We start from the raw sequence: 27,146 nt of genomic DNA, 5'->3' as shown, positions 1-27,146 counted from the left end.
GACTGGTTACTCCATCACAAACATCACAGATATCCCATCCGCCGTATTACGAGTTCCAATATATTTCATTGGATATAATGGAACTCGTAATACGGAGGACAGAATATCTGTCACATTTGTGATGGAGCAACCCGTACTCCAAAATCGTAATCAGGCCCTTAGTGTTCTTTAAAGAATTGAGCTTTCAAATCTTTCAAAAATTGGAGTAGCTTAGGGGCAGTCCAGGTGGATATGGGGATGTTGTTACTGATCCTGGGTACATAGATGGAAAAGGCCTCTTGGATTGTTTTTTCTCTTTTTACACTTCATAATTTGCAATCTCATGGTGTCTTGGATGTGGGTGTGCCTGTGCCTAGAGTCACTAAAGATGGTGAGCGTGACTGCAAGATAAGCAGTGGTGCCAGTTGTGATGGCCTTTTAAATGATGTAGCTAGTTTTAAAGATGGTGCAGGCCAACAAAGGAAGCAGTTGGAGCTCCATCAGGATGGGGATGGACGTGATTATATTTGTCCAGGCCTTGGATGAGACATTCTGTGCCCTGTAGAATGTCTTTAAGGGTTGCTATTATGGTGTCAGCGAGGGCATGATGATGATATACATATAAAAAAAGATCAGGCACGGATTACATATTCAGAGCACTGTCTCTGTATGCACTGGATTGCCTCTCTAACTCAATGCACTTGGAGCAGACCAGAACAGCTTGCTCTGTTGAGCTAAAAAATAAATTGTTCTCAGGGCTAGTGCAAACATTGACAGTTCGTGCCTGTGCTAAGGTGAGCTTGTTCTTGGGAGGCAGAGTCTGGTTTGAAACCAGAACTCTGACTTTCAGTGGAGACAGATGAGCTCCTGTTTGAAGAGGGGGTTGGTATCCACCCATCTAGAAGGGTATTTGAAAATCTCTCTTGTGGCAGCCCATCCCTTCCTTAGGATGTCCATCGGGTACACACTGATCGTGTGCCAACCCTAAGTGCCGCTCAGTCAGCACACCTTCCAACACCTTCTTTGCCTCTGGTTCCGTGTCTGAATTGTGGTGCAAAAAGAAAAATGGAGGAACACCCCATTGTAGTAAGTCTTTTTCAATATGTGTGCCAGTGTGATTCATATTATAGAAGGGGCAAAACAAGTGTCTGTGGAACCTCCTATAATGCAAAAGTATCCGAGGCACAAAATGAGGGTGCCAATGGGAGTTGTAGCCCTCAGCACTTTCTCTGTTTTATGGATTTGTGCAGATGAATAGATCTTAGGTTTGTCTTTTTTATGTTCATTGAGTCGCTTTTCCCAAAGGTGCAATAACCGTAGGTCTTAGCCTGCCTCATACATGCTAGCTGCACAGTTTTACAGCTTCTGCAAGTGGGCTCTATGTATCCTGCTGGACTGTAATACTTTTTTGGGCCTCTCTGTCTCTGCCTTGTTGTTTTCTTTCTTGCTCTTGGCATTCTCTGAGCCTCTGTAAAATGTATCAAGCCTAGCTCAAATTAGGAGTCGCATACACAGAAACAGGCATGCTTGTGTCAGGGTTACTATTGTTATGCAGACTTTAACCTCATTAAGTGGTCACAGTCAGAATCTATTTAAGGAATGTTCAAACTGATCATGGCAAAGTAAACAAACATCTCTACACCCAAGGATTCCTTGCAACAATATTTTAAATATCACAGTACCAGAGTTTCTTTTTAAGGATCCTGGTCAATAGCCATTAGGGTATGGTCCCTCCGAGGTATCAGCTATTCAATTGCTAGAACCATAAACGCTAGCCCTGTGCTAGACTTCGGTAGTAGCATGAAGTTCAACCCTGGAGTATCCTGCAGGCAGTACTTAATTTCATTGCTGCAGCATTAATCCCCTGTCCCTCTTTATAGTAAACCTGTTAAAGATATAGCCTGCCCCTTCCTGAATATTGTGCGTCCATCTCACTTTTTAGGCCACTTGATGATGTAGCAGACGAGAGACCTCTTCCTCACAGGCACAATCAGGACTCAGCGGCTTGCGTCTATTTAAAAACAACCTGCAATAAATGAGCAAAAACATATTATAACCTTAAAGCTGATGTAGCAGTCTCTACCTGCCATTGAAGGAGTGCTCTAGCATTATCAAGGGAGTGGGCATTTAATGGCCGATAGAGCCCGCTACGGAGGCCTCCAAAATTATGAGAACATTCTGCCCTTAGAGGGCAGAATGTTTTAATTTGTAAAAAAAGGCCTCATAGAGACCTTGGGGGTTGAAATCCCCTCAGGCTCCATGAGGCCTTTGTTCGCAGCAACAGTGGAATGTTGATGCTCCGGGCTTCTATGAGCCATTAGAAGCCCAGAGCACTCCATTGTCTTCGAAGAAGCGATCAACATTCCAATGTTCTAATGTAGGTAGGAACCTAGATGAATGGACAAACAGGACGAATAGAGAAAAGGAAATAGATGGGCAAGGCAAGCATACTGTGAAGACCCCGGGAGTAACTTAGACAAACCAATACCTACTCACTCTCTGCGAAGCACTCAAAAATGAAAGTAATACACACCTCTCTGTCCTTGGCGTAAACACAATATTTACAGCATCAGTACAATAAATTGCAAATGAGAACACCGCCTTAAAATACTCCTGTTACCATAAACTGCACAGTCAAGAACGGCTTGACAGTTGCACTCGTGCTTCTCAATACAGCTAGTCATGTTTCATTTGGAAACCCACAGAACATTGCCAGATAAAGAAATAAACGTACAAATAGCCAAATATATACATCGATAGACATCTTTCACATGAGGGAGTATGGCCAATTATAAACTGGCTTGCAAACCACTGTTCATATTATGTGGTACGTAAGGCTTTGTAAAAAATACTGCCCATGATAAGGGATTTGTAGCACTGACAGAGTGGATGCCCACAAAGCCACCATTGTCTTGTTTTGATTGGACCAGATTTTGAGCCTTATGTCTTCACTACCTGTGAGTGAACGTTAAAGGGGCCAACCTGTGAAAGATGTTAAAGCCCAAACATACATCATCAAACAAAGGAACATTCTGCAATGCCTATTGTTGGTGATATCCAGAAATGCAGGACTGGATAAGGGGAACTGTATTTCTTCTGTACACTTTATGTGGTCTACAAAACCTCATCTCAGCATACTAAACTGTATGCATGCTGTTCTCACTGCATGTTTCAACAGTGCATGCTATTTGGAAGCATAAAGTCAATTATTTACATTGATTATATTTTCAGAGCTTTGTTCCTGGACTGGAAATTGATAATGCTGACATTCAAAAGGCGATTTGTGACAAACACAATGAATTGAGGGGAAGCGTCGTCCCACCTGCCAGCGACATGCGAAAAATGGTGAGATACATTTTACAATCATATTTAAATTAACAAATCGGGATGAAATGTAAATTTCATGGATGTAAAGGAAAATATATTCACCTTCAGTATTTCTAGCCTTATATCAAATTAAATTCTTAATGTCCCTAATACATATCTCTAAAGGAGGCTGTTATATATATTTATTGTAAGCGTTAAACACTTATACAATCCCACATTGAACGTGGATACCCATGCATGCCTGTTCATCTAATATTCTGAGAACACCAAAACCTGTTCTAGCTATACCACAACCAGTAGAGAAATATTTCTGGTTGGGTAATGGAAAATCCTTTAATTTGGTGGAAGTGACAAATTCTATGTCTGAAGATTCTCCTTGAGTGAAAAATCCACCACATGGAATTAATTATTCCAAACTTTTGCTCTAGCATATTGTCTATCAAATGAAAATCTTCTCTTATTCAGGCCCTTCTCATCCAATTAAAGTTGTTCCCAGGGGTTAAACATATGTCGGTAGATAAGCCAAACTTCAACTTACCCCTGTGTCGTCAGACCCCATGCCAGTCACTGAATGCCCCAAAATACTCCTCATCTTTATTTGACCTAAAAAGTCATGAGTACAGATTCAAAATGAAATACATTCATCATTAAAAAATGTATCATTTGACAGATTGTAAGCAAAAAAGTAAAAAATTCACAAACCTTTTCAAGTAGAAACTTTGTCACCATATATTAGAATTGGAAAAAAAACTTAAGGTTTCAATATAGTTCATCCTGTTGTTAGTGGTCTGCTTTGCCATGAAGCTTCCTTGTCTCCAAAGCACTTTGAATAACACTAATTGCAGCTAGACGGCACTTTTCTGTTAGAAGTTGCTTTAGTGCCTTCAGCTCTGGCCTGCATTTTTTAATGTTAAATGATCTTCAGAAATACATAATGTTTCCAAGCAGCAGAAAATAATGTGCAAAATAAAAAACAGTGCAATGTCCTTTGCTTTGAAGAGTCATTGAATTGCCATAGAGTGTGATTTCTAGAGGTGTAGACACTACAAGGAATCAAAACAAGATTGAGTATGTTGTTCAGTGTGAGACGTCTCAAATTAAACCTATGCTGAGGATTTTTTACAAAAAGGAGATAGGGTTCTCGTCCCTTAAATGTCAATAAATCTCTGTGAGAGAGCACAGATGTTTTTCACAACCCCAGGCTAACATTTTCACTATGATTGAGATACAGCTGTTTAACCTTCTCTTTGGTTTAGGCCCCATAGATTCCGGGTCTGAAAAGAGCACTGGAAAAAATTATTTTATGCAACCCAACAACCGGGGCAAATATTCCATTAGCATAGCTTGTGAAAAGTTTCTCCCCTGAATAGCACATATTGAGATCCCCAATAAAAGCGATTGGATTTAAGCTGAGCCCAAGGGATGAGGAAGCCCCTGCTCACTGTAGCAGACAAAGGTGGACCACCCACCAGGAACTGAGAGCAACCATTTCCAAAAATTGTTTTCCGCTCTCTGCAGGAGCTCAAACCCTGAGTGCCCCAGAACCCTGCTCCTTACAATACCATGGACTCAGATTTACAAATATGAGTGGGAAGCTTTTCTTTTATAGGCTTGTTCCTCACTTTGAAAGCAAATCTAAAAAGGGCCGCAATCGATCTACAAAACTGCTGATGCCATATGGTGTACAAGTTACCCCATTCAAGAGAAGAATGGAATGGGACTACCAGATTAGTGAAGGTTTGCACCTGCCCAACATGAGTCTTGTCAATATAATAGGCACGCTTTCTTGCATTGTTTGGTCCACATATCATTGTGTATGACTTAGTTAGATTAGTGGTTAAATCCTGGTCCCTCGTAAAACCAGTAAAACCATCCAGAAAGCTCTGGAGACCATTGGCAGTCCTAGTCAACAGGCCTGAAGCATCCACATATTTTAGGACAAGAATTGGGAGACTGGAGTACATCTTTCCCAGTGCTCACCAGGTATATCTCAAGCTGGTTAATTCACAGTGTGAATAGAAATTCTGCCAGCACACAGCCTTAGCGCACCCCTTTTTCAGACTTAACAGGTCCTGTCTATTTACCATTAAGGCTGTAACACCCATGCTGTGACACCAGTGTGCATGGCTCAAAGTTGGAAAATGTCATACTCCTTCACCTCCATGATGAATCGGAGCTTTGATCTACTGACTGTATCAAAGGTGCAGTTCAGACCTATAAATGCCAAGTATACACCACCTCCCTCTGCTTTTGTGTGGTCTGCTTTGCCATGAAACTTCCTTGTCTCCAAAGCACTTTGAATAACACTAATTGCAGCTAGACAGCACTTTTCTGTTAGAAGTTGCTTTAGTGCCTTCAGATCTAGCTTGCATTGTTTAATGTTAAATGATCTTTAAAGTCAGAAATAGATCATGTTTCCAAGCAGCAGAAAATAATGTGCAAAATAAAAAACAGTGGAATGTCCTTTGCTTTGAAGGGTCATTGAATTGCCATAGAGTGCGGTTTCTAGAGGTGTAGACACTACAAGGAAACAAAACAAGATTGTGTATGTTGTTTAATCTGAGACGTGTCATATAAAACCTTTGCTGAGAATTTTTTACAAAAAGGAGATAGGGTTCTCGTCCCTTAAATGTCCGTAAATCACTGTGAGAGAGCACAGATGGTTTTCACAACCCCGGGCTAACATGTTCACTATGATTGAGATATAGCTGTTTAAACTTCTCTTTGGTTTAGGCCCCATAGATTCCGGGTCTGTAAAGGGAACTGGAACTCCCAAAATCTAAAAAATGTATTTTATGCAACCCAACAACAGAGACAAACATTCCATTAGCATAGCTGGTGAAAAGTTTGTCCCCTGAATAGCACATATAGAGATCTCCAATAAAAGCGATTGGATTTTAATTTAATCCATGGGATGAGGAAGACCCTTCTCACTGTGGCAGACAAAGGTGGACCACCCACCAGGAACCGAGAGCAACCATTTCCAAAAATTGTTTTCCGCTCGCTGCAGGAGCTCAATCCCTGTGTATGACTTAGTTAGATTAGTGGTTAAATCCTGGTCCCTCGTAAAACCAGTAAAACCATCCTGAAAGCTCTGGAGACCATTGGCAGTCCTAGTCAACAGGACTGAAGCATCCACATATTTTAGGACAGGAATTCGGAGATTGGGGCACATCTTTCCCAATGCTCACCAGGTATTTCTCAAGCTGATTAATTCACAGTGTGAATAGAAATTCTGCCAGCACACAACCTTAGCGCACCCCTTTTTCAGACTTAACAGGTCCTGTCTATTCACTGTTTAAGCTGTAACACCCATGCTGTAACACCAGTGTGCATGGCTCAAAGTTGGAAAATGTCATACTCCTTCACCTCCATGATGGACCAGAGCTTTGATCTACTGACTGCATCAAAGGTGCAGCTCAGACCTAGAAATGCCAAGTGTACCCCACCTCCCTCTGTGTTTGTGTATTTGCTAATCAGAGTATAATTATAAATTGAAACAATATTCAAAAGTCTGCATCCCCCGGCAAAAGTCAAGCTGGACCTCTGAAGGAATTAAATTATCTGTGGACCAAGATTCCAGTCTCGCTAAGAATACTCTCTCTGTAATCATTATGGTCCATTTAAGCTAGCAGATTGACAAATAGTAGGTGCGAGAACCCCTGTCCCCTTTTTTATTTGCAAATTGGGATAATCGTGGCCTTAAACTAGGATGGGGCGATTCTATTTGCCATGGCAGCCCTAACAAAATGTATTAACATCTGGGCTCACAAAGGAATGATATGTTGGGAAGGCATTTGTTCCAGGAGCTATTCCAATGGGTTTTTTATTACTGTATAATCAATCACAGAAACCTCAATGAGAGGTTTTAAAATGGTTGTTAAGATGTAACATCCAGGGCACCCCTAAACTTATCTTAATTGGATGCAGCGTAGACCTTGATAACATGGTCCATCCAGTTAACTTTTCAGCTTGGATTAAGAATCTACATTTAACGACTGCAGTCCTTTAAAAGGACGGGGTTTGAAAATCAGACTCAGTGGCGATGAACTGGTAACTAAGGCTCAGGGGAGTGATACTAGGTCCAACTAGGTTCAACAGAAAGTGTAGGAATCCTTAATTAATTTGGCACTGGCTATAGTATAGTCCGCAGAGCTCCTTTCCTCCTGCAGGCTAAACAGAGACCGTGCTACTAGAAGTAATAGGATAGGAGGCTCCGCGAGCACTGAAATTACCCTCTGCGACATCCGGCCCATGAACCCATGAGCTCGAGGCTTACGACGCAACAAGGAACAAAAGGTCAAAACGCCACATCCTGTGCTCCGAGGCTGCCCTGGTGTTGGGGAATTGAGTAATCCAACTTGAGAGAATCAAACGGTGTCAGATGCTGGAAATGATATGAGAAGCTCTGCATGTTAAAATGTCTGCAGAAGGAGATATCTCTTTCCCTGTACCCAAGTGTTTTGAGCAGCAAGGTTTAAATCCATCTATGTTGTTATGCACCTGAATTTGTTTTATGACTCATTGAGGTACTGTAGCAATGACCCAATGAATTCATTATGGCTGGACAAGAAGGAGACATCTGAGAACCCATGCTTCAATCTTTCCAATCTTTGATCAGTAATGTTGGTAGGCCCAGGTAAACATTGAACTCCATTTACCGAAAACGGGAAGTTCAGGACTACGCCATTGAATCTGCAACAGACAGACACTGATTCACAGTAGCTGTTCTGAAATAATTTTGTGTATTCTATGTAGGCCGAGGTAAAAGCAAATAGTTTACATGTACTGATACGTAAATGCAACACTGTAGTTCAATTAAACTTTACAACTTTGTCTTTTTTCTTCATGTTGAAAATATATTTCCATATGGAGTAACCTCTTTCCGTACTCCCAGCCCATTTCTGGGTGTGTTCTTTTAAATTTGTAAATCAAGGAACTTGTGCCCCTAAGTTAAAAATAGGTGACCAAATGAGTTTTTGACATAGCCCCACAGTTGGAATTGTCCAAGTGTGACAACAGGAAATGTAGCCAGCAAGACAAGGACTCTATAGACAACAAGTAGCTGTTTGAAAGCAGAGACTTCCATGCATCATAGATGTATATGAGTCGACTGTTTATCATTGGCCATGACTGGCAACACAAACAATAAAATATCACTCTGTGGCTTTTGTTAAGTCTTTTTCTTGCAAGCTTTGTTAAGCTTTGTCAAGTTCTACTGGAAACATTTCAACTCTGAGAAGTTATCTGATTTACCAAGAATTGTATGAAAAACAAACTTTTTCTACAACTGATGTTGCAGAAGACGAAGAAGCAGCACAGACAATTTCTGTATTCATTTGCCATTGTGTATAAGAAACTCTGCAAAAGTAAGCCTACAGATAAGAATTATGCATACCTTCTCCATAGCGACTATCATGAAAATTACCTAGCAAGGAACAGACAATATTGGCACAGGCAAGCTTAAAATAGGAATGCTTGCAACACTTCTAAATTGGGAAAATGGAAGGTCTCAAAGCTTTGCAAAGAAAAAAATATTAGCAAAGCCAGTTATAAGCCACATATTTTGGCTCTGCCAATCCAATGCTTGTTAGAAATGCATTTGTCAAATTAGCAAAGGATATATGTGCTATAATTCTATTGCAATTTTATGGCCAAAATTACACCTGCACAATAAACAACCACGTTGCCACTAATATATGTAAGGATTTGGTGTTTCCGTAGTGTTTGTTGCTGCCAGTCATTTTAACGCCATTATCACACACTCATTGACTCACTGTCACATTAACTACTTTCTCACAATAGCTCACTCAGGCCCTGCATTCATGCTAATTCATACATTCACTCTCTGTCTCACACCAGCTCACTCAATATGCTCACCTGCAGCAAGACACTCATGCACTCACTCGCTCTCAATTACCTCCCACTCACAGAGGCTCACCCTAGAACCTTACTCATGCACTCACTCACATCAACACATTCGCAAGATTCCAATTTGAAATGTATTTATTCATGCACAAATAATTAAAATATTTGCATGACAGTCCATACTAATTCTAAAAAAAATGATATGTAAACACATTTTCACTCAATCAATAAAACGAACTCACAAGGTTTATAAATCGTGGAGTGCTAAGTATGACATATTTTAGTCTGTGATTTAAATATCTGAATACACAGGGCCTTCGGTGAGTGCGTTCAGTCTTTTTTCTGCATGTGTCAAAATTGTGCAAGTATTCAAAATAGGATCATTGGGAAAACGAATAATAGCCTGCCTGCATGCCCTGATATTCCATTGATTAAAGGGCTACTGCAGCAGTGTTATTTCATTAGAGAGGACAGGACAAATGCATGATCAAATGAGCATGCTCACTATAGCTGAGCTTAAACCAGCTCACATATGGCCTGCCCTGAAATTACACCCGGTTGGCAAGTTTTCAGAGTTCTCCTTGTTTGCAGAGTGCTTAAGTTGGACGCTTCCTTGCCTTTTTTATATGACGTCTTGAGTGGCACAAAATTGCCCCCAGTAATTGAATTGCCTTCTGTATAAAAACCAAATGCCCCATCAGTATAATCAATAAATCCGCAAAAAATAAGAAACAAGCTTATGTAGCCTTTCAATGCACAGCAGAACTGACCCCAAAAACACATGGAGTTGCCTCAGCGGATAACCTGCCTAGTAGGCACTGTGCCAGTAGCAACCACCCACAGTCAGTGATGTTACAAAGCATGATGGGGCTCCCCTGCAGAAAGTGGTGAGGGCACCCTGAGACTCCCATATCTTACGGTTATACATGACATTTGGTTGAAACAAGTTCCTCTAAAGGGTTGGGGTCCCCTTCACTGCTGAGGGTGCAGGAACCAGCATTACGCCCCTGGCCACAGTACAGCCTTTCTCATTGCCAAGATAGTGCTGAAACCCCTGTTCTTGTGGTGGAGGAGGTGTTCTTTTGCTCCAAGCTCATGTAAGACTTTCCTCCTTTTTCCTCCCTTCAGCCTTTTGATGAAACACCACCCTAGGCTTTTATTAAGTTCTACTTACTTGATTCAGGTGCTTGCAGTATTCAGTGTCATTAGGATCATCCCTCACTCCTGGTCCTAGCTCATATATGGCCCTATCCCGACTGACATCACCCTGTTGTTTGCTCCTGTATTAGTCTCTGCCTACTACCTGGCTCAATAAAGTGCCCTTCTCCACTTTTTTGTGAGGCACTCCACCCTGCAGCCCTGTAATGCTTTCTATCTCTAGGCTCCATGCTCTCTCCTTTACTCTAGCCTCAACCATTCTCCTCTCATCCCTCTGGCTTGGATTATTTACTATATGATGCTGCATTGCCTGCCAGCCACACCCATTAATTAAGTAGGTAAAAAGAACCCCCACACATATCCTGTTTCTTTGTATCTGCCTAGGCATGTTGTGAATGTGGGCCAAGGCATTTGAGATACCAGTCTCGCACTAGTCCTGCAAGGCTGTCTGCGGCAAAGGTCTAAACCATAATTGAAGAGGCGGTAGCTAAGGTTTTGACTACAAGTCTAATAAGCAGGAGAAATCCTATAAACACAAAGACAAGTGAGTATCCTCAGACTTTTCTAGTGAATCTGCAACAGACATGATGAGTACTTCTGGGAAGTATATTGTGAGGGAGGATTTGTACCAACATCTTCTTCATATTGGGGAGTACTTGAGTTTTGATCACCCTCCAGCAAATGAGGATGAAGATGGGTTGTTTCACCAATATTCCAGACCTCCTTTGTCAGCTTTTCTTATGCATTGAACCCAGCTGATTGATCTTCAGCAGAGGCGGTGGATCACAAAGTTGACAATAGTTAGAAAACATTTTAAGAAGCAAGTAATTTGTCACGTAGAGCACCTAATTATGCGCTATACACTTCCCCGTCATTGGTTCAGGTCTTTGAAATTATGGCACAGGCCATTCAGGAGGGAACAGATTGTTTAGAACTACTCCTAAAAATGGAACAAAAATTCTCATTTGTGGCAGACATGTCATCTGACATCAGTAAATCTACTGCAATTGAATCAGGATCCATGATTTTGGCCAGACAAAAGTTGTGACTTCATTGTTGGAAGGCTTATTTTGTTGGGAAGTCCTCTTTTTCGAAGATTCAATTTTTTTGGGCAAGACATTTTTGGGGGATCATCTTAATGTGATAATAACAAAGTCTTTCAAGAGAAAAGGCACACTCAGTCATACACGAGTATTTCTTTGAAGTCTTTAGGACTGGAACGGAACTTTTTATGCCTTTCCTGTGGTGACAGAACTTAGCCATAACAACAAGGCTTTGTATAGCCACCCTGTGTGGCTTTTCATGACCCTGTAGATATGGAATGAGGCAACAGAGCACATGTCGCTGCATTGCCTCACACTGCAATGGGGAGGCGTGCCATGGGCTTTATGGTGGGTGTTTCCATGTAAAACCCATGGCATTTGACACATTACCAGATTCACAACAAGCTGCAAACCTGGCAATGCATCAAACATCTACGCCTCCCTAGGGGAGGTGTAGAGGAGGTGCAACGAGGAGAAAAACCATTATCATTTAGCATTGAACAGCTCACATATATAGAGGAAATCACCTCCATTGATTGTTTTTGTGCAGGAAGGTGTCCCTTTCTGCACAAAAATAATCATCCCTACAATGGGGACACTCTTGCACCACCGTGCCTGCTTAGGCGCACGGCAGTCATTTGAGCACCAGCGCAGTAAGAAAGGACAGGAATGCTGCATGTCTTATGTATACAATGCATTTCGGCCATTTTCTTGTGACGTAGAGCAGCGCAACAGGAAGGCTTGCGGCGCTGCCCTATGCCAAAAGTTTGTAAATGAGGCACAAAATTATCTAGAATAAAGAGATTTCAGCCAAAGACTTCTGAAAAACACAGGGATCTGCAATGTCTGCAGATCTAACCATTGGCCCCGACAATTGGCCTTTTCCATCCATATCCGATCAGATGGGGGAAGAATTGTCGATTACCAATCTTGTGGCTCAACCCAATCACTGTGCTGAATTTAATCAGGAGGGGCTATTTTATAGAGTTCAAATCATTGCCTCCAAACACTGAAGCCATCCATACTCCTCTCCCCAAATCTCCAGTAAAAAGGAGGCCTTGTAGTTGGTTGGGAATTTCTGCATTGGTAGTAGAGAGAGCTGTTATTCAAGTCCTTTGGGAGGAAAGGTATTGAGGTGTATATCCCAATCTCTTTCTTGTATAAAAACCCTCTGGGAAGTTCCGACACTTCCTCCATCTCAAGAAAGTCAGGTCATGGGTAAGGACAATTTATTGAAAGAGTGTCACCTTACAGCAAGTCATTCTACGTGTGTCAAAGAAGGACTTGCAGGCAACCATAGATCTACTGGACGTATATCTGCATATTCCTATTCACCTGCCTCACTAAGTTTCTGCGTTTGGCAATGGAAGATTCTCGTTTCCAGTTCAGAGTCATTCTTTTTGAGCATAAAGTCCGCCCCTCAGGTTTCCTCAAAAGTGTTGACATCTTTAATAGTTGTACTGCTTCAAGAAAGGATATGTGTCCAGCCTACTTGGGTGAATGCCTGATTCTATTGTCATCTATGCAGCTGATAGTCTCATCTGATGAGAGTTCTCATAGTTCGGGAGGGACTCCGATTTGTAATAAATATAATGAACTCTCAATTGATCCCCTTCTGGGATCAGATATTCATTGGAGCAAGATTTCTGACAGGTCATGGAATAGTGACAGCTTGGGTACAAGTTCATAGGGACTTAGCTACAAGAGAGATTATTATTGTGGGCAAGATTCCATCTAAACAATTGGATCAGACCCATCCTTCAGCACTGGTCTCCTATTTCCCAGGACTTGTCAATCGGCAGCTTCTGTGGTGGATGGATTCCAAGAACACATATTGAAAAATATTTCTTTATGTCCACAGATTCCAGTGAAAGAGGCTGTGCTGCATGGACACACTCTCATCTGATTAATGTTTTATATGCCTATGCCCAGTAAGGCCAGTGATCCAACTGGAAGGTGCTAGAGGTGATCTGGCTGCCTCACGTGGCATTTGGTCTTCTGCTGTGGGAAAAACTGGTGGTAATCAGAACAGACAATATGAAGATGCAATCATATATCAACCATAAGTAGGAAATGCCTGGGCCAAGGGCAAGATCAGCTCTCAAGCAACAGGTTACATCAATATAGTGACATACATATTGAGGATGGAGATTCCGTCATCTTGGAAGTTCTGTCTCTTTCCCCAAATAAGTGTTCTGATTCATCAGATATGAGGTCTCCCAGCAATAGATTTGTTTGCATCAGTTTGAAACTCTCCTCTTCATCGATTTTGTTCAAAAGCAAAAGAGACCAAGTCTTTGACCATTGATGCCCCCTTAAATCCATGGCCATTCTCCTCTATGCCTTCCCTCTGTTTCCTTTGATCCTCCAATATCTTGTCAGAATGATGAGAGAGAGTGCTCAGGTGATCTTGATTGCTTCAGTTTGACTTGCTCTTCTTGGTTTCATCTACCATTAGCGATTAAAACAGAACAATGACTGCTTTTAATGATTGTGCTGTCCCCTTTAGTTCTCCCTCTTCTCCAGACCGAAGTATTAAAAAGGCTCAGGCTGATTAGCTAAGAGAATAAAATGGCAGGGCCTAGCATAAAGAGGATGTCTGATTAAGTAGATAGTTCTGTTCGGGCTTTGAGGAGACCTTCAACTTTGTGCTTTTATTCTAAGTACTGGTCAACTTTTAGGAAGCGGTGCTCTGCTAGGCAGCTACTTCCACAGTCCATGGGTGTAGCACAGACTCTGAACATTCTTCAGGGTGGCGTCTCACTTGGTAAAAGAGTTTCAATCTTAAAAATACAGTTGGAAGCAGTAATGGCCTTCAGAGCTTCCCAGGGTAATCTGGAGGATGACCAGGGGCTGATTTAGAGGCTATTCAAAGTTTTTTTAAACATCGGTCTCTGAGTACCCCTTCCCTTTCCAACTTCGCAAGCTCTCAATTATTCTGCACCCCTGAGAGGCCCTTCTGTTGTGCCCCTTCAGTCTACCAACATCAGAATCCCAACCCTAAAGGTGCTCTTTTGAATAGTCATCATATCAGCAAAGAGATTAGGTGAGCTAGGCTAACTCTCTTATAAACCTTCTCCTTTAGTATATTCGAGAACAATATTTTGATTTGTCCCGGACAGTCATTGATTCCTAAAATTAACTCTCCTTTCCATCTTTAGCAGGAGTTTATTCTCCTGGTGTTTTATCCCATTCCAGAACCACTGAAGGAAATTAGCCTTCACTCCTTGGACATATAAAGAGCAGTTCTTGCCTATCTCAAAAGTGTAGGAAGGTTTAGACTATCTTCATCATTTGTTTATCAATTTTGGCGCAGCCAAAAGGCAGCTGAAGCCTTCTGTTCAAACTTTGAGCTGGTGTATTCGTCCTTTAATTTCCTTAGCTTACAAGCAATCAAGTGTTTCATTACCACTAGGAGACCAGGATATATCAACCTGGGTATGTCAGCATATCTGGCGGGTGGTGAGGGGACATCCTTGACTGAAGTTTTCAGAGCAGCCACTTGGGCTCTTTCCGCAACTTTTATTGGACATTAGAGGATAATGGACTCAGCAGAGGCAGAGGGGGAATGTGTTTGAAAGTTCTTTTTTCTTTGACATGAACATGAAAATTATTATCTGAATAAAGGTTGGTTTCTTTTAACAGAGTTGTACGTTTGTCCTGGTATGAATTAGCATAGGTATGTCTCACATAGTCATTAATCTAAGCAAGGGGGATGAGGAGTAATGCCTCGATTACTTACTAGCAATTGCAATACTCCTAGTCCATCTTTTGTTTTGATTAATTATTCCCTGCCTCCTACCCTGTTGAGCCAGTTCAGTCCAATTGCAATTTCTTTGGCTTGTTACAGTGACATTTTAACTCTGCATGCTGAATGCGTTTAATCTATATGTCTGCTTGTAAAAGGTTTTTATTAACCGTACAATAAATATTCTTCTTCTATTATCCAATGTGTATATGCTCTCTCAGAAGGAAGTAGCCATACTGGCCTATAGCAGCCTTATATTAGTGCATCAACATAGTGAGGGCCAATATATGCTTCCCTTTCCTACTTTTGATCTCACAACTTCCCTAGATGACTCATACCCTAGTCAGAGAATCACAAGGGGATTCTCCTGGCTGTAGAAGAACAGTGATCAGTATTTTGTAGCCCACATTGATGAATCTTTTGTGAGAATGCCTAGTCTTCCCTAGATAATGTTTTAGACTAAGACACATTTGATAGGCTAGCGTGACTTTTTCTCTGCAACTATTACCACTATGGCTGTGCCTGGAAAAAGGGTCTAATGATGCATCTATGAATGCAAAAAAAGGTAGGGGACTGTCCAGGTTACCACACACACTCATAGCATTGACATTTCTGCTTGATGACCCAGAGGTCTTGCCCTCATCCTGTCCCATTCTAGCATCCTGATATTAGGTCACACCAGGTGACCATCTTCCAGCAGCTCATGATGGACCTTTTGTTCTACTAGGTTTATCCAAGCCCTTCTAAGCAGGGAGCATTCCCAGAGTAAAGTTTCCCTTGGTGGCTAAATCAGCAGCCTGCCTGGAAACCTTGTATCTCTCAGGCATACTGCACCAGACTAACTAGTCTAATTTTCAATCCACCCGCCCAATCCCATGCTGTTCTGGTCACTTCAAATATGTCAGAAGTCGATCAATTTCTTTATCTGCGATTGTATGTTTTGGTGAGAAAAAGAACGATTGATTGGAATATTTCCCTAGCAATTGCCAGTGGTTAGACAATTTGCCAGCATTCCTCCCTTCCCCTTTTGTATGTTTGATGTCTTTTGAACAGGGACATCTTAAGGATTTTTGGGGGCTCTGGGCCAAACGTATTTTGGGGGGCCCTGTTCGGAACAACTTTCAATTTATGATCCAGTTTCAGCTCTTTCATACCCTTTTTGGCCAGGTCACTGACAGTGCACAGGAACACTCGTCCAAATTTTAAATGTGTCTACACCTAATTTTCAGGAATAGTTAAATGTGTTTTCAATATTGTAACACAGCAGCAGCTCACTAATGTTACTGCAAATAATCTTTGTAACACCCTTCAATGTCCCATATGTGAAGTCCTATTTTGATCAAAAAGATTTTCTTTATGGATGCTGCATGAAACATAACACAACATTTCTATACAAAATGTCTGTAATAGACTCCAATACATCACCCACATTAAAAAATAAATAAATGAAAATGTATTTAAAACAGTCTGTTTAAGAAATATTCAATGTCATCAGGGCAAGACTCTACAGAACATAGCTGGCTCTATGTGGGGTCCCCCTGAAAAGCTGGGGGCCTCAGCCAGAGCCCACTTTGCCCATGCCTTAAAAAGTCTCCACCTTTGAATAGAACATGAATAAATTATGATGGAATTAAAGCTTTTGAAAACACATTTATGTTATATGTTATGATTAGAGTATACACTGCACATTTATAGCATACTCCCCAATTGTATTCCTTCTTTCATGACAATTTTAATTTGGCAACCAAAGTATAGCCCCTTTTCCGTGTCTGTCTGTCCCGGATGGACCTTGGCTTTGGAAATCTCGTCACCCTTATTCTGTGCTGCTTTTTGTGGTGACATGAGGTCAGCCGGATAGTTCAGCTGTCTTTAGTCAGAGCTAAAAATATGCACTGATGTTGAATAACAATTGTACTAAAATTAAAATTCCTGCCATATCAGGACTTGCCCTTTCGTTCTTCAGCTTCTTGTGGTTTGTACAGAAGGTGTTAGATATAACCAACTTTCAAAATCCATCAGTACCATTGTAATCTATATTTGAGATTCCAAGTATTTGTTTACTAATGTTCTATAAACTATGGTGCATTTAGTTTCAATACCCCAACTGCATAAAATACAATGTGTATTATCTTTCACTGCAGGTGTGGAGCAAAGAAGCTGCAGCGAATGCTAAAAAGTTTGCTGTGAAATGCAGTGTCAATCACAGTACTGAGGCGGAACGTACAATTGGCAGTAAGTCCAAAATTATTGCTCCATACAGCATATTCTTATTTTTATTGCACTTGACATTTTAACAGGACTCTACACGCCATAGTAGCTTCTTCTAAGCGTTTCGCAAAGTTACCGCAATAAGTTGTTCAAATGGGTCCGGAGAGAAGAGAAAACAAAGGGAATCATTTTTGTTAAATATTTTCCTATGTGGTGATGTTTCTCTATTAAGGTTTTTCTCCAATGTTGACCTTCCCAGCAGGTTTCTTAGGCTATGATTGGGGTTGATTTGTTCCTTCACATGTTCTGTTTCTTAATGTGTGGGGTGACTCAATGGAGATGGTTCTCTCACAGCCGGAGGCTTGATTGGACTTTGTGCCTACTGAAACCTTACAAGAACTTGGTGTTTGTTTCCCAGATTACTTTCTGGTGACGATGAGAAACCAATGAATTTCTTTCAATATTTAGATCACCTCCCCGAATTTCTATGACTGCTTCTTGTGCAGAACATATGGTTCCAATAGGGAGGTTGGGCACAACTATTTTTTCTGGGCAGGTGTGCATTTCTCCTTTCTTATATGTGATGTGTATATATATATATATATATATACCTGTTCCTATGCTGCATCAATGTTCTATGATTAAGGCTATTCCAGCTGAAACGCGTCAGAGCAATCAATCAACGTTGCCGCCCAAAGGTACAATAAATGCCTGTCACATGCTACCAGTGCCTCGACTTTTCTTTGTTATATTGCTGGATGTAACTGAGCGGGATGCTTCGTTTCTGTGGTTGTCAGAGACTGCCCTGTAGGGTCATGGGCTCCCTCGTACGAAGACTCTTGTGTGGATGTTGATGCTGGGAGACTGACCCGGTCCGATTTCAGGTTTTTCCACAAGTCACTCGACATAAAAATAAGGAGCAAGGAATGCAGGTGGGGGGTATTTCATCACCCCTTGTAATACATGTTACGAGACATTCACTACGGTATAGCGGCAACATAGTGCAGCAGCAATTTATTTTTAATATTATGAGCACTTTGCCTGAACTGGTACTTACCAAAATGATACATTGTGGGACTATGAGACCTGTTGGCAAGCTGCATCAATGTTCTATGATTAAGGCTATTCCAGCTGAAACGCGTCAGAGCAATAAATCAACGTTGCCGCTCAAAGGTACAATAAATACCTGTCACATGCTACCAGTGCCTCGACTTTTCTTCGTTATATTGCTGGATGCTACTGAGCGAGATACTTCATTTCTGTGGTTGTCAGAGGCTGCCCTGTAGGGTCATCGGCTCCCGCGAATGAAGACTCGTGTGTGGATGTTGATGCTGGGAGACTGACACGCTCCGATTTCAGGATTTTCCACAAGTCACTCGACATAAAGATAAGGAGCAAGGGATGCAGGGGGTGTATTTCATCAACCCTTGTAATACATGTTACAAGACATTCACTATGGTATAGAGGCAACATAATGCAGCAGCAATTTATTTTTAATATTAAGAGCACTTTGCCTGAACTGGTACTTACCAAAATGATGCATTGTGGGACTATGAGACCTGTTGGTAAGATGCATCAATGTTCTATGATTAAGGCTATTCCAGCTGAAACGCGTCAGAGCAATCAATCAACGGTGCCGCCCAAAGGTACAATAAATGCCTGTCACATGCTACCAGTGCCTCGACTTTTCTTCGTTATATTCCTGGATGCAACTGAGCGGGATGCTTCGTTTCCGAGATTGTCAGAGGCTGCCCTGTAGGGTCATGGGCTCCCGCGTATGAAGACTCGTGTGTGGATGTTGATACTGGGAGACTGACCCGCTCCGATTTCAGGATTTTCCACAAGTCACTCGACATAAAGATAAGGAGCAAGGGATACAGGGGGGGTATTTCATCACCCCTTGTAATACATGTTACGAGACATTCACTACGGTATAGCGGCAACATAGTGCAGCAGCAATTTATTTTTAATATTATGAGCACTTTGCCTGAACTGGTAGTTACCAAAATGATGCATTGTGGGACTATGAGACCTGTTGGTAAGCTGCATCACTGTTCTATGATTAAGGCTATTCCAGCTGAAACGCGTCAGAGCAATCAATCAACATAGCCGCCCAAAGGAACAATAAATGCCTGTCACATGCTACCAGTGCCTCGACTTTTCTTCGTTATATTGCTGGATGCAACTGAGCGGGATGCTTTGTTTCCGTGGTTGTCAGAGGTTGCCCTGTAGGGTCATGGGCCCCCGCGTATGAAGACTTGTGTGTGGATATATATATATATATATATATATATTCACTTAAAAAACCATAGGTTTCACACATGTTATAGTTAGCTGGACATTTCACTCATGAAAAACCATTGAAATTCCCCCGTTATAGTTAGTGCAGGCAACTATAACTCACGCGACCGCAATCCTCTGCTGATGACGTCAGATATTACATCGCTGTATTTAGACACTTATTTACCCGTCTTCTTCCATTAATTTTTAGCTATACATATATTACAAATATTTATTTTTCAGAAAGACACATATGTCATCAGTGATGTAATATCTGACGTCATCAGCAGAGGATTGCGGTCGCGTGAGTTATAGTTGCCTGCACTAACTATAACGGGGGAATTTCAATGGTTTTTCACGAGTGAAATGTCCAGCTAACTATAACATGTGTGAAACCTATGGTTTTTTAAGTGAATTTGCAAGGTTTTTTAAATGCTAATTCCTAACTATAACGTGTGTGAAACCTATGGTTTTTTCAGTGAATTTGTACGGTTTTTTAAAAGATAAGTTATGTATTTTTTTTTATTTTTTTTAAGGTTTTTCACCGTGTGCGTACCGTACCAGATGGTTGGATTAGAACTTGGGTAGGTAAAAACGCGCTCTGCCCCAGTTTGGAAACGTAGCTGTGTAATAATGCAATTGCAAATACAGCTAGGATCATTATGATCGGAGCTTAGCCCACTGGGGCAGAGCGCGTATTTACGTATGGTGTTTTTACCTACCCAAGTTCTAATCCAACCATCTTCCCCTTTTTTTATTGTAAAACGGATTACGCCTCAATATTGTTAATAATCTTAGAATCAGCTATTGCTCGAAGATTTGTTGGTGATTTTAATGTAAAGGGCAGATCAATTGTATCAATGCGAGATGACTCTATGTAATTTTGTCCATGAATTCCCTATGAGCCTTGTTTAGTTTGAACTACGAGTCTGTTGTCACTTTTTATTGTTTAGTAGTTTTGCACGTATCACGTATGCACCAAGTGGTTAAAATGGCGGAAAAACTTTATAGCAATTGTTAGTGAACAAGCCTGCAGGACAGGCGAAACGCGTCTAACGTTTTAGCTGACTAATAAAGAAAACTCTGCGCACAAGACACGGCGTCGGCTTTCCTGCTTTGGGAGGAAGTTTCTGTGAATTTTATCGGACCGTGCTTGGGAGGTCCGTTCGCCGACCTGCCCTCTCTTCTGGAGGTGGTGGGCATTCCGAAGCAAACGGAGGAGAAATATATATATATATATATATATATATATATATATATATATATATATATATATATATATATATATATATATATATATATATTCAATTAAATATATATTGATATTTTCATAGAGAAATGCACTGTTATACCAACAATAAGTAGTAGATCAATAAGAACCATAATAGCTCAGTGTCCACTTATTTAGCAAACCAATCCTTCGGACCACTGCCACTTTCCAGTCTTTCAAAACCGATCTCAAAACACTTCTCTTCCAAAGACACTTCCAGGAATAATTCAACCCAGATCATGACCCTCATGGCTGCATGGCATTACATGAGCTCAATTTTGTAAATATGTCTTCTAAACTTGTTTCACCCTAATTATGCCACCTTCCATTTGTATAATTATGGGTGTATGTGTAGCATGTTAATATGTAAACATCATCACGAACACCTTATGTAACTTGCTTCATTCTATTGTAAAGCGCTCTGACACCTTTGGGTAATGTTCGCACTATATAAAATTGCATTCAATAAATACATTTGCATTAAATAAATCATCAGTGCCGGGTTAGGGTCCTCCTCCCAAAGGTGTACCACATTCTTCATTATTTCCCTATATTCATGAATATAGCAGGGTACTCCTTGCCAGAGCCACGTGCTCCACCAGTCGACTCCGCAATCCCCACCCAGTTCACCTGGTCACTCTACCCATCCTCTACCCCCTCCTTATGGTGTAGCCTAAGTGTGCTACCAGGGGATCTAAGCAATTGTGTGTGTGCACTTTGCGGGCACCCCTCCTCATTTGTATCTTGAAATACCATCAGTAGCTTTGCCCATGCTTCAAGATTGTCCTGCAGCTTGTCATCCCGCCTGCTGTCTCTCATGTTTATCGCCTCTGCAAACATCCACTCTGTCATGTCCTTATACCACAATGTAACCGAGGGGGCCCTGTTGCCCAACCACCCTATTGCCACTAGCCTTTTAGCCAGTAGCAGGGCCAATTGCAAAGATTTCCAATGCATTTTTCTCCCTCTAGGCTGTTTTATGACCCACAGGAGGCATTGTAACAGCCCCCGTCTATGGTAATACCGGTTACTGCAGTCAGAGGTTGGGCCACCTCTGTACAATAAGCGCTCACCCTGGAACATGTCCAGGCCAGATGCAAGAATGCACATTTGCCGGCACCACTGACAATCCGTACTCCTGCCCCTGAAAATCCTGTCGATGTGAATTACATCTGAATATCAAGCCCTGATTCACGCATCTTTTCATATGAGTAGTTTACAGAAGTAAGGCCTGATGTTTCACGGAATTCATAAGTAAGCAAATTGTTCTGATAAAAATTCATGAGCAATTTGCCTCTAAGGCCCTCATTACAAGTTGGATGAAGTAGTGTAGTGCATTACCACAATTGGTAAATATAATTACTCGGGGAAGGTATTTACAAAATGTGGTAAATACCTTCTACTCCAGGCCTCAAATTGAAAAGGATGCATAACATACAGAAAAAGTGTTTAACACACCGAATTCTGCATGTTTTGTGTTTTTTACGGAACTGATACATTTCAAAAGGTTTGACTTCCCAGACTCTAACAGGGGAAAACTGAGGGATCCAATAATTATGTCTCATAATTCTGATTGTACATTGGTCAGAATGTAGCTATAAGCTCTAGAGCTAATTCAGGTCCTGAACATGTTCTTGTTATTTAGAGGAAGAGGTGTGGCGACTGACTCGGGGATCATGGTTCGATCCCCGGCGCCGGCTGCAGATTAGCCCAGCACCATGTGACTCTGGGCAATAGCTTGCTTAATCTTCCCGACGGCTCCCAGCGCCTAGAGACCCTTACGGGTGATTGTTTGCGCTTTACAAATGTGGATTATTATTTACATGGATTTGTTTTATATATTTACATACTTTTTAGCTTGTGAAAATCAATTTAAATTGTGCCATTATCACAGTTTCCTGTGTCTTGAAATATTTGCCTCATTGCTTAAAAAGGTTATAGGTAAGAAGTGAACCCCAGTGTTGTCTGGAACCTTGAGGAAGCTTATGCATAAAGAACAGTTGTGCCAAAATCATAGATATCACAATCAATGTACAAATACATCAAATGATCAATTTATTCAACTGTATATAAAAAAACATTAAAAACAATGTGAAGGCGTAGTAGGTGTGTGATGAGAAATGTACTTGATGTTCTCATACAGGTGATAAACATGTGTGACAATACATGATCAAGAGTGTGTATCATGTAAGAACAACACAGCCTTTATATTCTTATATACAATCATATTGGGTTAATGGAACTGGTCGGCGATGTTTTGATTCTTTAGACAGATAGAGGGATCTTCATCAGGACTCTGGGAATATATGAGCCCGAGAAAAATAGAGGACTAAAAGAGAGCACAGAAAATATAGTAGAGAGTAGAGAAGGTCATTGTATCGGATTCCAATGTATACAATGAGCAGATATGAAATGGGCCTAATCAAGCATTGATGGAGGCACCATTGGGCTCAATTCAGCCACACCTATAGATTTAAAATACACAAGACATCAGCCAAAGATTGTATAGACTCTCAAAGTCCTCAGAAATTGCCAGTGTAGTTTGGATAGTACATGAAATAAGTATTTCCAGTTGTAAAAATTAAAGAAAAGTCATTGATAAAGAAGCTTTGTTTTGATGGAGTACCTGGAGGTCGAGACTCAAAATATCCCTCAATGAGACAAAGGAAAAGTTTATTCTGAACCCACTTTCCGCTCTATAGCTGATATTTTTCATCCACCACTCCTAGAACAAGTAAAGAATGTAAATGGAGACTCCCAACGCTTACCAAAAAAGAAGAAACAATATAAAATCTGTGAAATTGAAAAATGGTAACAGCAAACTCAAGAGGATGAATTTGAGTTCCAATGGATGAGCTACTTCCAGGAAATGTTTCTCTTTCACTAATGTTATATATTAAGTGCCAAAAAATGGGAACAGTTCGATAATTGCTGTTTGGATGACCTCAAAAGGGGTTCTCCCACTGTATTACTGTTTTCAGCTACACAATAAAATAGCAAAGGCAAATTTTCCCTTAGTAGACGTAATCTATTGTAGATTATTCACAAAATTCATTGTCTAATTAATAGATATAGGTTTGTTTTCTATAAAGGCATCTGCTAACGCCCCAACTACAAAGGTACATTTTAAGTTAGAACTGACTCTGACTTTTATCATGAGCTTGTGATCCTCTAATAAATTTGGGCTTGGTGATGTATCTGCCTTCTGAGACTGAGTTGATTTTAATTAATCTCATATTATAGAAAGGCATTGTCCTGTCCCCTGACTGTAATAGCCCTTAAGAACAATCCAATCACTACTTTTTTCCTCCAAATCAGGTGAAAACTGGTCTGGGGTTTCTTGTGTCACATTCAGAGGGGTACCTGGTCAGGAACTTCAGCTGGACTGCTGATTTGCATTGTCTGAGTGCTCGCTGAGGTAACATGGTTGGGAAAAGATGGCCTGTATGGCAGCCCAGCATAAATACTAGTGGTGGAGATTAATTCAAGCAATCCATTCATCACTTTATTGTTCTCTTTACAGTGAGATGGTCTATCTTATACGAAAGCAAGTGCATTTGAACACAACATTTTAGTATCAATCATAGACTGCAGGAGAATAAATGAGAACACAGTGACATTAGAATTAGATGCACACACCAATAACTTTATAACAAGTGCTTATTATCTGCATCTAATAGGAATATTAGGCATTAAACATGACATCATTTAATGAATCCTCATAATAATGAACAGTAAAAGAATAGAGGCAAGCATTAGAGCAGTAATAGAAAACACAGAAAAGAGGACATTATTCTGTTCATCAATAGTTTACAATTCTTTCAATGATGGGTTTTGTCCCCAGACACTAAATCCTAATCCAACTAGACCCTACACTAGTTATCATAATCAATGTTTCATAAATCTGCTAAACCAAGGCAGGATACATACACACACACACACACATAACTATCAGCAACAGATGGAGAAAAACAAATATGCCCTGTAGAGGCCTTTACTCCAATTTTCCATATTCCGCAAGAGAGCTAGTATACACACAGCTTTGTGGTCTTAAGTTGGACCACCAGACTGTGTGTAAGTTGCAGGCATCATTCTCTCAACATTTGTTGCTTCAATAAAGAAGCATTCCATTGACTTCCAGACTTTTGCATCCTAATTCTCTAAGACAGAGTTTTATATAATCTATTTATCTACTCTCTCCAGTTATGGACGGACACCGCTCAGGAACTCTCATTGGTTCAGATCAATTACAATGGTAACATCTGATGATCATAGTGATCATGTGTACTGATATGCAGGTCTAAAAAGTACCAAGTACCTTATATGACAGATGAAGACCTCAGCATGACACATTGCAGTTCAAATGACAGAAAAGGGACAGACATGACACTTTAGTCCTGGTGTTTACCCTCAACCCGTAGTCACACCTATGTTGTATAAACCGTTACAACATATCTGAGGCTGCTGGGATGTTTTCATACTTAGGATGCCTCAGGCACAAGTCCTTGTTCATGCAGATTGGCAGGCAGCCACGCTTCTTGAGTAGGAGCCAAAGCAACTTGAACAGTAGCCAAGGCACCAGTGTAAAACCTCAGAAAGAGGCACATGCATGCTGACTATTAATCTGACTTCTGTAAGTGTGAGGAGCAATGAAGTGTGGTATAGTTTCTGAACTACTTCCTGTTCTAAGTATTCTCTTCCATTAATATTTTAACCACGCTCCTTCGTAGGTTAGTAGAACACATTTCCCACACACACATTATAACAAGATTAAAACTTAGATTGTATCAGTATCGTGATAGGGCAAGATTTGACATAACGTGAAAAATATAATTGGTGTTGCAAATACATTTTTACCACATAATGAACTAGAATATGAACAGTGTTAGATTCATAAGACAAATAGGGTTAAATTCATAGAGTGACATTAGATCTTCAAGTATAGGTTGCAGTTTATATGCAGCTCTTCATAGCCCTATCACAAATGTCTCTCTACATTATAATCAAGATATTGCAAATAAAATACAAACAGCAAATGGGACATTACACTGGGGGAGATCCATTGATGGAGACATTACACCTGGAATATTGACAGTTCAATCAGCATTCTAAACCAACGAACTTTGAGAATTAAGTATGATATTCGTCTTTAACAGGGAATGTGTCTCCAAATGCTCTCCAAACTCACTGGTTTCTACCTCCTCTGCTACCTGTGCTCATAAAGATCAAAATCAATGTCACACTGGTGTGGCAGCAATCTAGAAAAATACTTGTTTTATTATGGCAATCAATCAGACTGAGATTGGCTATCTGGTTGCCAGACATAAAGTGGCCAGGCTGCCTCATGGCACAAGAGAAGAAAGAAATTATTAAAGTGATTCACTGGATTTTCAACATGCGTAAATGTACAACAGTATTTTGCTGGAGGTCCACTCGATGTTCAGTGTCTGGAGATATGTATCACTATGTTTAAATGTGATTACTATCTTAAGATCTGGTAGAGGAGTTGATAGTATTGGATATTTGGTCATCACATTTGTTAGAAGTACAATCCACCATTGATAAGGGACACAAGTCTAACAATTGACAAGATTAATCACCAAGAACTTCTAGAAAAATCTCACCCAGTAGTGGAGAGAGTGGACTTACTTAGTATGCTGGAAATTCAGTGTCATTACCTATTGCTCCTGACCAAAATGCTCAAAAAGGGGAATACACTTTCATGGAACATAGCTTGTCTCAAAATTAACAGATCCCCGTTGAGGGCTATTTTATTGATTCTTTTGGCATCTGTTTATGTTAGGACACCTGGTGGGTGGACCCGGTTGATAGATCTGCCTTTACTAACTTTTAAATTGAAGCTGTTTCACAGGGAAACAGGATACCAGCTGGAGGTAGTGATCTGGGTAAAGATTTTATTAGCTTGCAGAATATAAAGGTTTCCAATAAGTTTTCTTGACATACCTGGTTTAATGCTTAGCTCACTTGAAGATAATGAATTCCCTATTTTTTAATGTTCATAATAGGAATGATTGACGAACATGGAGTCAGAAACATTCACTTGTCTCAAGTCCTACATAAAACGTGGCGCAAAAATGGAGACATTGATATTTACAATGTCACAAATGTCACTTTTGAGCCCCTTAATCATTCACAATTGGCTATCACAGAGGAAGAAGATGCTAAGGGGAGAATTCTGCAATTAGACCTCCCTCAGTGAAAAGATGGTCGGCCCTTTCGACCCAATGTCTGGGGATGACAATAA

General features: G+C 40.7%; 1 protein-coding gene across 1 annotated transcript in view; it reads left to right on the top strand.

Annotated features, from left to right (window-relative positions):
• Positions 1–27,146, top strand: part of LOC146822015 (cysteine-rich secretory protein 3-like) — a 108,649-nt gene that overhangs the window by 14,697 nt on the left and 66,806 nt on the right. Inside the window, exons 3-4 of the mRNA XM_085613116.1 lie at positions 3,211–3,324; positions 17,265–17,355. Of these exons, the coding sequence (XP_085469242.1) occupies positions 3,211–3,324; positions 17,265–17,355 (205 nt within the window). The remainder of the gene's footprint in view (positions 1–3,210; positions 3,325–17,264; positions 17,356–27,146) is intronic.

This window comes from Triturus cristatus, chromosome 6, assembly GCF_964204655.1.
Source record: "Triturus cristatus chromosome 6, aTriCri1.1, whole genome shotgun sequence".
In the NCBI taxonomy this organism is placed as follows: domain Eukaryota; kingdom Metazoa; phylum Chordata; class Amphibia; order Caudata; family Salamandridae; genus Triturus; species Triturus cristatus.
Note: the sequence above shows the minus strand (reverse complement) of the source record. Positions and strands in the feature narration are given on the sequence as shown.